General features: G+C 46.4%; 1 protein-coding gene across 4 annotated transcripts in view; it reads right to left on the bottom strand.

The window, feature by feature from the left end:
* Positions 1-13419, bottom strand: part of sdf4 (stromal cell derived factor 4) — a 121117-nt gene that overhangs the window by 28351 nt on the left and 79347 nt on the right. For all 4 annotated transcript variants that reach the window (XM_038774000.1, XM_038774001.1, XM_038773999.1 and 1 more), the window contains one exon: positions 8863-8976. In XM_038774000.1, the coding sequence (XP_038629928.1) occupies positions 8863-8976 (114 nt within the window). The remainder of the gene's footprint in view (positions 1-8862; positions 8977-13419) is intronic.

The following is a 13419-nucleotide window of genomic DNA, read 5'->3' as shown; positions in this document are numbered from 1 at the left end:
CTGCTGCCTACGGCACCAAGGATCCAGGTTGGATCCCGGCCCGTGTGGAGTTTGCACATTGTCCTAGTGTCTGCGTGGGTCTCACCCCCACAAACCAAAAATGTGCAGGGAAGGTGGATTGGCCACACTAAATTGCCCCTTTTTTGGAAAAAATAAATAATTGGGTACTCTAAATTTATTTTTAAAAAGTCAGCGAGATGTGGGAAAATCAGCCCAACATCACTGACTGGTGAAAATAGCGTTAAAGGTCAGTGAGGTGAGAAGAACAAAGTAAACAACAACCAACGGAGCGTCAAAAGGGGAAGATCACGCCTGAATGACTAGCTTTTTTTCTGAGGAAGTGACAGTGCATAAACTACACAATGCAGTGCCAGCGCATTTCTGCAAGATCCTCGTTAAAACCCCTCACAAAGGCAATAGAATTTTAGGGAAAGGCCTCGTCTGGATTAACAGTCAATTGAAGGAAGGGAATCATCAGGGGAGATCAAGTAGGAGCAAGAAGATAGTGACTGGAATGTCCTGGGACTTGATGATTGGCCCCATACCATTTCAAACCATAATGACACCCAACTCAGAAAAGAAAAACAATGACTACTGCTCAAATTCTTAATTGAGAGAGTCCAGACAGAGGAAGGAACCAGGGGCTAAATTCTCCCCTACCCGGCGGGGCGGGGGGGTCCCGGCGTAGCGGAGTGCCGCCAACCACTCCGGCATCGGGCCTCCCCAAAGGTGCGGAATTCTCCAAATGGGAGTAGATCCTGTCACCACCCTGGGCTGATGTCACCACTGGCGCTTGCGCGGTGGAGGGGGTCTCTTCTGCCTCCGCCATGGTGGAGGCCGTGGTGGCGGCGGCGGAAGAAAAAGAGTGCCCCCACGGCACTGGCCCGCCGGCCGATCGGTAGGCCCCGATCGCGGGCCAGGCCACCGTGGGGACACCCCCCGGGGTCCGATCGGCCCCCCCCCCCCCCCAAGGACCCCAGGGCCCACTCGCGCCGCCTGCTCCAGCCGGCACAGAGGTGGTTTAAACTACGTCGGCGGGAGAGGCCTATTAGCAGCGGGACTTCGGCCCATCGCGGGCCAGAGAACCACCGCGGGGGGTCCGCCGACCGGCGCGGGGGGCCCGCCGACTGGTGGGGCGCGATTCCCGGCCCCGCCGATTCCCGGGTGGCGGAGAATTCCGGCCATGGCGGGGGGGGGGGGATTTACGAAGGCCCAGGGCGATTTCCCGACCCTGCGGGGGGGTCGGAGAGTTCCGCCCCAGGTACTGAACAATTCTCCAGCCCCCAACGTGGCTGGATTTTACCCACGAGAGGGATCTTCCAGTCTCACCGAAGTCAATGGCAATGTGAATGTCTCGCCCATCCCGCCGCCAGAGTCGATTGCGGCAGAACAGGAAGATCCACTGATGGGATGGACTGGAAAATCCCGTCCAATGTCTCAACGAGGCAGATGAAGCTCAATGAGGGCAACTGCAAAATCTTAATGCCCTTTTAGTCGCAAGAAACAAAACAGAATTATCCACTTTCCCCACCACTGTCCCACTGATAAAGATTTAAAAAAAATAAAGATCCTTTACTGTCACAAGTAGGCTTACATTAACACTGCAATGAAGTTACTGTGAAAAGCTCCTAGTCCCCACGCACCGGTGGCTGTTCGGGTACACAGAGGGAGAATTCAGAATTCTCAGTTGGTACGGGAATGCGCTGCTGGCCTTGTTCTGCATCAAAACCAGCTGTCTAGCCCACTGGGCTAAACCAGCTCCTGTCTCCCGGGCCCACATGCTACCCTTTCCTCCATGTCATAGATGCGCCAGATAACTTTCTTTGGCTTGGTATGTCTGATCGTTCCCACAAATAGTTCCTATGTTTATTTTTGTTTGCATCTTCACACCCACTTCTTTCCCATTGGAGAATAGTGGGGGAAGCGTCAGATGGATGAGCAGGCTGATTATCACTGTGATAATCACTGTGCCACTCACTGTGTCATATGACCTTCTTATAACCAAGAGTTTACCATTACTGGCAAACAGCTTGTGGATGATAATAAATGAAATGAAATGAAAATCGCTTATTGTCACAAGTAGGCTTCAAATGAGGTTACTGTGAAAAGCCCCTAGTCGCCACATTCCGGCGCCTGTTCGGGGAGGCTGATACGGGAATCAAACCGTGCTGCTGGCCTGCCTTGGTCTGCTTTCAAAGCCAGCGATTTAGCCCTGTTGCTAAACAGCCCCTAAAATCTGGAATTTCTCAGCAACTGCGACAGTCACAACTACCATCAATTGGTGTAAAACCCATCTGGTTCACTAAAGCCCTTTAGAGAGGGAAATCTTCCATCCTTACCCGGTCTGGCCTGTATGTGACTCCAGGCCCAGAGCAGTGTGGTTGACTCTTAATTCCCTCTGGAATGGCTGAGCAAGCCACTCAGTTCAAGGGCAATTGAGGATGGGCAACAAATGCTGGCTTAGCCTGCGACGCCCACATCCCAGGAACAAATAGAGAAGTATGTATTTTTTTAAACTGGATGTTCTGGACTACGGCACACAGACCACCCACCCCTCTCATTACCCGGACCTCAAAATAAAATTGTTTCAAAGACCTCAGGGGAACTGCTTAATATCCGTGGGCTCCCAACGCCTCTGTCAAAGTGGAAAAAGGTGTCAATCCCCTTGGGGAGCCTAATAATCGAGTTTTTGAAGTGAAATTCGGTTTGAATCCCCAAACATGTGACTTATCAAAAACTGTATCATAGAACATAGAACAGTACAGCACAGAACAGGCCCCTCGGCCCTCGACGTTGTGCCGAGCAACGACCACCCCACTTAAACCCACGTAACCCGTATACCCGTAACCCAACAATCCCCTCATTAACCTTACACTACGGGCAATTTAGCATGGCCAATCCACCTAACCCGCACATCTTTGGACTGTGGGAGGAAACCGGAGCACCCGGAGGAAACCCACGCACACACGGGGAGGACGTGCAGACTCCACACAGACAGTGACCCAGCCGGGAATCGAACCTGGGACCCTGGAGCTGTGAAGCATTGATGCTAACCACCATGCTACCGTGAGGCCCCTACAACAACAAAACCTGCTAAATTTAAATTAGTTTATTGATGCAAGATTTTCTCTTTGAGCAAATGGTCAAAATCGTCGCGCCTACGTACAATCCTCTTGAGGTGCAAAAGGATTTGGGAGTCCGAATAAACAAATGATTGAAATACGTCCAAAGGGCAAAAACAGAAAGGATCATGAAATATAGGCCTCAAGGGAGCTGGAATGTAGAAGTGATGTTTCAATTGTATAAAGATTTGGTCAAACCCCATTCGGAGTATGGTGTTCAGTTTGGGTACTGTACCTCAGGTCTTGAAGAGGGTACAGGACAGATCATCAGTATGATTAGCAGGGCAATAATTATCCACAGTAAGAAGTCTTACAGCACCAGGTTAAAGTCCAACAGGTTTATTTGGAATCACTACCTTTCGGAGTGTCATTCCGTCATCAGGTGAGTCACCTGATGAAGGAGCGACACTCTGAAAGTTAATGATTCGAAACAAACCTGTTGGTCTTTAACCTGGTGTTGTAAGGCTTACTGTGCCCACCCCAGTCCAACGCCGGCATCTCCACATAGTAATTATCCATGCACTGATAATATACGGGATGATCATTTGACACATGTTTTTAATAGTGAGTTTACTAGCAGAAACAATTCTGGAAAGTCCTGTGTGTGAGGAATCCGAGGAGGGTTATCACTGGCTTTGATTATTGTGATGTACTTTTAGTCACATACAGGGAATGGGTTAAATAGAACAGTACAAAGCAATAGGATTGGGAGAGGTGAACCAATAATAATAATCTTTATAAGTGTCACAAGTAGGTTTACATTAACACTGCAATGAAGTTACTGCAAAATAATGTCTTAAGAGAGTGGCTTAGTAAATACTCACGGTACTCGGCTCAAAAAAACCCCATAAGTGGAACAGAAGGTAATTTCAATTTCCTGACATCTGAATTTAACCCGTTCAGTGGTGGATTAGGCAACACAAAAAATTCCCCAGATGTAAATAGCAAATATCTACCTGGTATTTCAGATCAAAATGTTTCCACTCTTTTACAGGCAAATATTGCTGACTTTGAAACAATGTTTGGAGACAAAACTGATAACATCTCCAACGTGAGCACAATTACCCTTTCGTGAGGGGGCGCTCGGGTTTTCTGCAACATTTAGCTTCATGGTTTGCAAAGAGAGATGTAAAGAAAACAGGAAGCACAGCGAGTTTCGGAAGGCCTGGTGTCCTTTTTAAAAGGTTACCGTGAGTGGATAATTCTTCTGCTCCACACTAAACCTTTGTGCCCTTGCTCAGCACACGTACACAGTTGTTGACCGCCCTCTGACGGCCCGTTCTCCATGCACGAGGAAGGTGAGCAAAGCTGCTCAACTACTGGATGCATCAAAACAGTGCCCCATCCAGTTCTCATCACTGCCCCACTTGCACTGTGGGAAATTGGCTGATAGGACGACATTATATTTTTAAAATGTCAAACCATTTCAAATTAAAAATGGACCTATGATTTTTTTATTTATTCATGTGGGTGTCACTGGCTGGGCCAGCATTTGTTGCCCATCTCGAATGGCCCTTAGACTGAGTGGCTTGCTGGGCCATTTAAAGAGTCAACCACATTGCTGTGGATCTGGAGCCACAAGTCGGCCAGACTGGGTAAGGACAGCCAATTTCCTTCCCTAAAGGACATTAGCGATGGGTTTTTATTTATTTTTATTTTTAAAATAAATTTAGAGTACTCAATTGCTTTTTTCCAATTAAGGGACAATTTAGCGTGGCAAATCCACCTTACCTGCACATCTTTGTGTTGTGGGGGTGAAACCCACGCAGACACGGGGAGAATGTGCAAACTCCACACGGACAGTGACCCAGAGCCGTGATTCGAACCCGGGTCCTCAGCGCCATCGGCAGCAATGCTAACTACTGTGCCACCGTGCTGCCCTAGCAATGGTTTTTATGACAACTGACAGTGGTTTCTTGGTAATCATTAGACGTTTAATTCCAGATTTTTCTGGAATTCAAATTTCATCATTGCCACGGTGGGATTCGAACTCAGGCCCTGAGAGCATTAACCTGGTCTCTGGATTACTAGTCCAGCAACAATACCACAAGGCCATGCCTCGTCTCCTTGATACGAGCTATTCCCTCTCACCTTGCTAAGTAACAGAGACAGAAGGCAAATGACATGCTCCACAATCTCCACTAACGCAATGTCTTAACCAAAGAGCTGTAGGTATACAACAGACGTTCAGGCTAATTTAACTCTGACTGTCTGGTCATCCCTATGCTTCAGCCAACATGAGACGAGGTATAATTTAACTGGGAATTATACAGACACAATCCCAGAAGGAAAGCTCTGTGACAGTGTATTCGTCACTGTTATTCACTCTATTGGTCTTATTTTTTTTGTTGGAGATTTGGGGTACTTATATGTCTTGTATTCATCTGAGATAATAAAAACATGCTGGTACTTTCACCATTAATTTTATTACGACCCCAGACCAGGTACTACAACAGTTGCTAGTGTACTGGACAGAAAGTCCAATATTTTATTTAATTTGTCAGACTGCGAGGAAAAGATACTTCTCTCCGGAGTGACGCCACGCACAAAAAGGGATATGGTATATTGAAACAAACTTTTATACTGACACAGGATTAAACTAACTTTAACATTATACTAGAAACAGCTTTCAATTACCAGTTAAACAATGCTTAACAATAAAATGAAATTCTTCAACTCCTAACTATTATCTTTTTATCTCCAATCAAGCAAAACCTATCTCAGGTCAAAATCCACTTTTAAATACAGTTAGCAAACACAGGAACACTTTCTGCATAGAGAGGTCTTGCCCAAACTGCTTTGAGAGAGAAGGATCCTTCAGGAAATAGCCTGTGTCAAACTCTTGGTTAACGTCACTGTATTTGGCCAAAAGCTGCTGTTCTGTCCAAAGCCAAATCTAAAACTGAACACCTGACTGCTTCAGCGGCTGACTTCTCCCATTCACAACATCATCTCTATCCCATTAACTGCGTTGTGGCCAGCATACTGAGGTTAAACACGTTCTCTAATTATCTACCCTCCAGGGAACCTTATTTCTATAAACAAAATTCCATTAGCCCTATTTCATTAAACAATATACATGATTGGAATGAATTATTGTCTTACTTTTACGGTGCTTTAATTACAGGAATAATGTACCTGACATTCTGAGAAACATAAGTTTTAGTGAGGAGCTGAAGGAAATTAGTATCAGTTGTGAAATAGTTTGGGGGAAATTAATGGGATGAAGGCCGATAAATCTCCTGGGCCTAATAATCTTCATCTCGGAGTTCTTAAGGAAGTGACCCGAGAAAGAGTAGATCCATTGGTCATTTTCCAAAATTCTTTTGATTCTGAAATGGTTCCTTCAAATTGGAGGGTTGCTAATATAATCCCGCTATTTAAAAAGTGAGGGAGAGAGAAAACAGGGAACTATAGATCAGCGAGCCTAATATCAGTAGTAGGGAAGTTGCTAGAGTCCATTATTGAGGATTTCATAGCGCAGCATTTGGAAATAAGTGGTATAATCAGACAAAGTCAGCATGGATTTACAAACGGGAAATCATGCTTGATAAATCTACTGGGATTCTTTGAAGATGTAATCAGTAGAGTTGACCAGGGAGATCCGCTGGGTGTGGTTTATTTAGATTTTCCGAATGCTTTTGACAGGTCTCACATAACAGATTACTGTGTAAAGTTAAAGCGGATGGGATTGTGGGCGGTGTCTTGAGATGGATGGAAAGCTGTTCAGCAGACAGGAAGCAAAACGTTGGGATTAATGGGTCTTTTTCCATGGTAGCACATGGACTTGTGTTAGGACCCCACCTGTTCACATTATATATTAATTATTTGGACGAAGGAACTAAACATATCATCTCCAAATTTGCAGACGATACAAAGTTGGGAGGGAGAGTTGTTAGGAGGATGCAGAGGTGCTTCAATAGGATTTGGACAGGCTGAGTGGGCATATGCATGGCAGATGAAATATAATGTGGATAAATGTGAGGTTATCCGCTTAGGTAGTACAAATAGGAAGCTAGATTATTATTTGAATGGGTGTAAATTGAGAGAGAGATAGATACTCAGCGAGACCTTGGTGTCTTTGTGCATCGCGCAGATATCGGACTTCATAGCAAGAGGATTTGAGTATACGAATAGGGATCTTTTACTGCAATTGTATAGGGCATTGGCGAGGCCACACCTGTGTGCAGTTTTGGTGTCCTTATCTGAGGAAAGATGATCTTGTTATGGAGGGAGTGCAGCGAAGGCTTACCAGACCGATTCCTGGGATGGCAGGCCTGACTAAATCAGTTATAGGATTATATTCATTGAAGTTTAGAAGAGTGGTAAGGGATATCATAGAAACGTTTAAAATTCTGACAGGATTAGATAAGGTAGATTCAGAAAGAATGTTCCCGATGGTGTAGGAGTCCTGACCAGGGGTCATAGTTTGAGGATAAGGGGTAAACGATCTAGGACTGAGGTGAGGAGAAATTTCTTCGCACAGAGAGTGGTGACTCTGTGGAACTCACTACCACAAAAAGTAGTTGAGGCCAAAACACGGTAGCACAGTGGTTAGCAATGTTGCTTCACAGCTCCAGGGTCCCAGGTTCGATTCCCGGCTTGGGTCACTGTCTGTGCGGAGTCTGCACGTTCTCCCAGTGTCTGCGTGGATTTCCTCCGGGTGCTCCGGTTTCCTCCCACAGTCTAAAGATGTGCAGCTTAGGTGGGTTGGCCATGCTAAATTTCCCTTATTGTCCAAAAATGTTAAATGGATGGGGTGGAGGTGTGGGCTGAAGTGGGATTCTCTTTCCAAGGGTCAGTGCGGCTCAATGGGCAGAATGGCCTCCTTCTGCACTGTAGATTATATGATTGTGTAATTTCAAAAAGGAGTTAGATATGGCTCTTGGGGGCTAAATAATAATAATAATAGCTTATTCTCACAAGTCGGCTTCAATGAAATTACTGTGAAAAGCCCCTAGTCGCCACATTCCAGCGCCTGTTCGGGGAGGCTGGTACAGGAATTGAATCCGCTCTGCTGGCCATGTTCTGCATTACAAGCCAGCTGTTTAGCCCACTGTGCTAAACCAGCCCCTAAAGGATCAAGGGATTGGGGGGGGGGGGGGGGGGGGCTGGATCCGGGTATTGAACTTGATGATCAGCAGGCTCGAAAGGCCGAATGGCCTCCTCCTGTTTCTGTTTTCCATGTATGTATCCCTTATGCAGCCCCAGCGTCTACCTGTCTTTAAACCAAGATTTTTTAAAACATCACTGCAGTAGCCACGTACACACAATAACACAGTCTATTAACCCTTACGGCACCAGATACATATAATACAATATATATGTCAGACAATATTTAAAAAAGCAAGATGGTGCCAGAGCGTGGCGCCTCTGTGAGCTCTCCCCCCTAGATCCTCGTCCCACATCTCTTATAATCTGCTGAAACATAATTCTCGCATTAATATTATCTTTAACCAGGTTATGTATTTCTATTATGTATCCTCATGTATTTATCACATGTTCTACATTTTCATTTACGGAGCTATCTGCCTGGACAATACGTTTCACTGTACCTCAGTACACATGACAATAAATCTAAATATATCTGAAATTCCTACATTCATCACAATATAGCTTGTTCTGCTCTTGAATATTGCTTTCTTAATTATTGGCATTTGAAATAGCACGCACGTATAGGAAGTGCACAGCAAGAGGTAAATGTGCGCATTTTGTTAGTCTACCGTCAATTGATACTTACTTTCTTCATCGATCTTCAGTTCCTCGTTGTTTTTGATTTTCTCCGCCACCTCTTTCTCATTAAACCCCTTGCTTGCCAGAAACTTTATTCGATACTCATCCCAGGACACTTGACCTACAGAAAGATGGTACATTCACATTTAAAAGAAAAATAAGAAGAGTGCTTGCAGAAAATTGTGTGGCACAAAGTGAGTGGATATCTTTTTTTGGGGCGAGGGGGGGGGGGAAAGAAATTAAAGTTTCTGCCTGAGGCGGAACTGGCTCCCAAATTCAGAAGTGAGCGGACTTTACTCTCCCTCTTGCACAACTCACTCATTCCAGTTACCAGAAAAATAAACTATCCCTTCCTTCATTTCCACCATCTCGCTCATTGGTATGCTCATTGGTCATCCTCTGAAGTAGAAGTTAATGAGGATCAGCAATTGCAGAGATGGGTGGAATCGTGGTTGGGTTGGGGGTGGGGGGGCACAAGAAATGGAGTGACAATTTTAACCTAACGTGTCCGTCCAAAAAATTGGTCTGACCGGATGCAAAAGCTGGATTTCCACTATGCCCAATTTTACTCTCCATTGGGGTCACTCTGTCGGGCAGGGTGCAAAATTGGCCTCCCAACCCAATCTCATGGCTTTTCTGCTTGGCCCCAGAGTCTGTTAATGGCAGGGATTCTGGGACGGCAAGTGGAGATCCGCATGGTTCTGTATGGGGATGGATATTTTTCAAGATTCATCTCAAAGTTGGAGGATGAAGCCAAAATAGCAGGGTTAATTAACCCGGGGAAGAATGGGGCCAAGTTACTGGGATTAATAGAACCATTTTGTGGGAGATGGGCCAACAATTGGAAAATTAAGTCGAGGACTTGCATTTCTATAGGGTCTTTTATGACATCAGACATTGTAACGGGTTTCATAGAATCCCTACAATGCAGGAGGCTATCGAGTCACCAATCCTCTGAAAGAGCACCCTACCCCAGGGCGGAAATGGCTGTCACGAGGGGACATCATTTTAAGGTATAGGGGAGATGTCAGAGGTCGGTTCTTTACACAGAGAGTGGTGGGTGTGTGGAATGCACTGCCAGCAGAGGTGGTGGAGTCTGAGTCATTCGGGACATTGAAGCGACTCTTAGACAGGCACATGGACAGCAATAAATTGAAGGCGTTTAGGTTAGGTTGATCTTAGATTAGGATAAATGGTTGGCACAACATTTGGACCAAAGGGCTTGTACTGTGCTGTACTGTTCTATGTTCTATGTACCTAGGCACACTCCCCCACCTTATCCCCATGACCCTATCTAACCGTTGGACACTAAGGGGCAGTTTAGCATGACCAATGCACCCACTACTTGCACATCTTTTGAATGTGGGAGGAAACCGAAGCACTCGGAGGAATCCCACAGACATATGGGGAGAACATGCAAACTCCACACAGTCACCCAAACTCGGAATTGAACCCGGGTCCCTGGCGCTGTGAGGCAGCAGTGCTAACCACTGTGCCACCCGTTTTACAACCAATTAAGTACTTTTGAAATAGTCGTTGCTGTAAATGTAGGAAACGCCTCAGATAATATATAGAATTAGTCATAGAATTTACAGTGCAGAAGGAGGTCATTCAGCCCATCGAGTCTGCATCGGCTCTTGGAAAGAGCACCCTACCCAAGGTCAACAACTCCACCCTATCCTCATAACCCAGTAACCCCACCCAACACTAAGGGCAATTTTGGACACTAAGGGTAATTTATCATGGCCAATCCACCTAACCTGCACATCTTTGGACTGTGGGAGGAAACCGGAGCACCCGGAGGAAACCCACGCACACACGGGGAGGATGTGCAGACTCCGCACAGATAGTGACCCAAGCCAGAATCGAACCTGGGACCCTGGAGCTGTGAAGCGATTGTGCTATCCAGAATGCTACCGTGCTGCCCATGCATATGCAGCAGATTCTGCCTATGCACAGAAAGCTCCCATAAACCGCAGTGAGATAATGACCAGATCATCTATTTCAGTGAAGTTGGTTGAGATGTGATTATTAGCCTGGGCACCAGGTGTAACTACTTTGTCCTTCCTCAAAAATCAAACTGTGGGAGGTTTTAGGTCCACCGGAGAGGGGTCTCGGTTTAATGTCCAATCAGAGACAGAGCAGCACTCCATCAATACTGCACAGCAAGTAACCTTCACTGTTGTGCTCAAGTCTCTGGAGTGGGAACTTGAACTCACAATCTGCTGACTAAGAGGCAAGACTGCTACCAACTGAGCTGAGCCACGGCTGACACCATGAAGGCTGTTTAATGTAGATAAATAAAGTTGTATCTTAGACATACAGAATAAATAGAAGTACAAGATCATCTATGAAGCACAAGTCAGGAATACTCTCCGCTTGCCTGGATGAGAGCAGCTCCAACAGCACTTGGGAAGCTCGACACCATCCAATGGCTCACTTGGTTGGCATTCCATCCACTACCTCAAACAGTCACTCCTTCCACCACCGATGCACAGTGGGAGCAGAGTACCATCTACAAGATGGACCCCAGCAACTCACCAAGGCTCCTTCAACAGCACCCTCCTTACTCATGACCTCTACCATCTTACAGGACATGGGCACCTCAGGTACTGCAGCGGTTCAAGAAGGCGGCTCACCACCACCTCCTCAAGGGCAATTGGGGAATGGGCACCAAAGGCTGACCCAGTCAGTGATGCCCAGAGCTCAAGGACGGAAAAAAAATAATGCAAGTAATGCAGAAAGACAAACCAGTAAGCAAATCTGAGATTGAAAGTAGATTGATCATCAAGACATCAGTCCAGAGCCTGGCAGCTGTTAAAGAAATCAAATAGACTGCTAAATAATTTAGGGAAAAGAACAAAATGACTATGTAGAAGAATTCTGAAATGTTTTATCCTGCGGGACAACACAGGATAAGTAATCTGGTTTGAATGAACCAACAAGGTGGCAATAGGAGCCTGATCCATGATGTAGACCTGATGTTATCCATAGAGTGATGGGCGAGGTAAATTTGTTCTGGCATTCTTTATAAGCACATCAATTCATCCACGGAGAGTGTAGATTTCAGGGCTAATGGTGGGATTTAGCGGTGCAAAGGTGGACCTCCTTCTGTGTCATAACGACTCTTCAACTCTTGGGACTGGGAATTTCCAGCCCCTCTACTCCCCCCGTGGCAGAGGGGCTCTCCATTGGGCTGTGGGAGATGGGGGAATCTTCCGGTCCTGCCAAGGTTTATGCCGGTGTGTCCAGTTTGCCCACTCTGCACTCGGAGTACACGTCACGGCAAAGAGAGGGGGGGGGGGAGGAGGTATCCTGGCTGTTAAACTCCCTATCGATTAAAATTTAAAAGCCAAGGTCACCAAAATAAATTTAGACAGAAATGATTTCATCCCAAGCGCTAAAGGTAAATGGGTTCACGAAAGATTTTAACATTACATTTGGCAAGGTGGTTACAGGAATTTGCAGACGTGATAAGACTGTGGCGAGCGGTGCTTCCTTTATATCCCGCAAAGCCGCCATTGGCCATTCATTCTCTTTGTATCAGGTGAACTACGAATTTGCTGACTCGTGCAGACGTCACTTCAGGTTGGGGAGGGGGCGGGGCAGGGAGGGAATGAGTCATCTATGAAGAGATAAGATGTTTAACCTATATCAAAAGATATCAGACGCTAATATTTCTGATCCGCCTACTTGTGGCAGGCAAACTACTTATCATAGCCGTCACAAGTACATTTAGATGACAGCTTTGGCAGATAGAAATAGCCACCAGGCCCCTCCGCTGCAAAGTTGGACACCAAACCCAGTCTCCTGACCAGGGCGGCACAGTGGTTAGCAGTGCTCCTTCACAGCTCCAGTGTCTGCATGGGTTTCCTCCAGGTGCTCCCTTTTCTTCTCCCAGTCCAAAGATGTGCAGGTTAGGTGGATTGGCCATTTTAAATTCCCCCTTAGTAGGGTTACTGGGTTATGGGGATAGGTTGGAGGTGTGGGCTTAAGTAAGATGCAATTTCCAAGGACCAGTACAGACTCCATGGGCCGAATGGCCTTCTTCTGCACTGTATGATTCTAAAGTAGTGATATACCAGACTGACTGCTGGGATGAAGCGTTGTCTTATGAGGAAATGTTGTGCAGGTTGGGCCTGTGCTCATTGGAGTACAGGATACTGGGGGGGGGGGGGGGGGGGGTTTGACAGGATAGACGGGAAGGATAATGCAAAAAATGACTACCAAATGGGAACAGAGTCCCATAGCGAGCGCATTTAGCAGCATGTTTCCTGGCACTCGCAGCACCAAGAAACACAATGCATTCTAATATGGACATGGGTTAGATACGGGGCCTCAGCTGGGAATGCACGGCCAAGGCTGCATTTAGTCCCGTTTCCTGCACAGAGGAGCCCCGCGCACCGAAACTCCTCAGTGCAGGGAGAGATCGGGGTGCCATTTCTAAATGGCGCCCTGCTTTTTCAAGCCCCCAACACAACCCCGGAATTGCCAGGGTGCTCAGGTGGCACTTGTGCCAGGGAACCACCCTTCCCAGAAGGCATGAACCTGGGGGCCTCCAATC

This window comes from Scyliorhinus canicula, chromosome 16, assembly GCF_902713615.1.
Source record: "Scyliorhinus canicula chromosome 16, sScyCan1.1, whole genome shotgun sequence".
NCBI lineage: Eukaryota > Metazoa > Chordata > Chondrichthyes > Carcharhiniformes > Scyliorhinidae > Scyliorhinus > Scyliorhinus canicula.
Note: the sequence above shows the minus strand (reverse complement) of the source record. Positions and strands in the feature narration are given on the sequence as shown.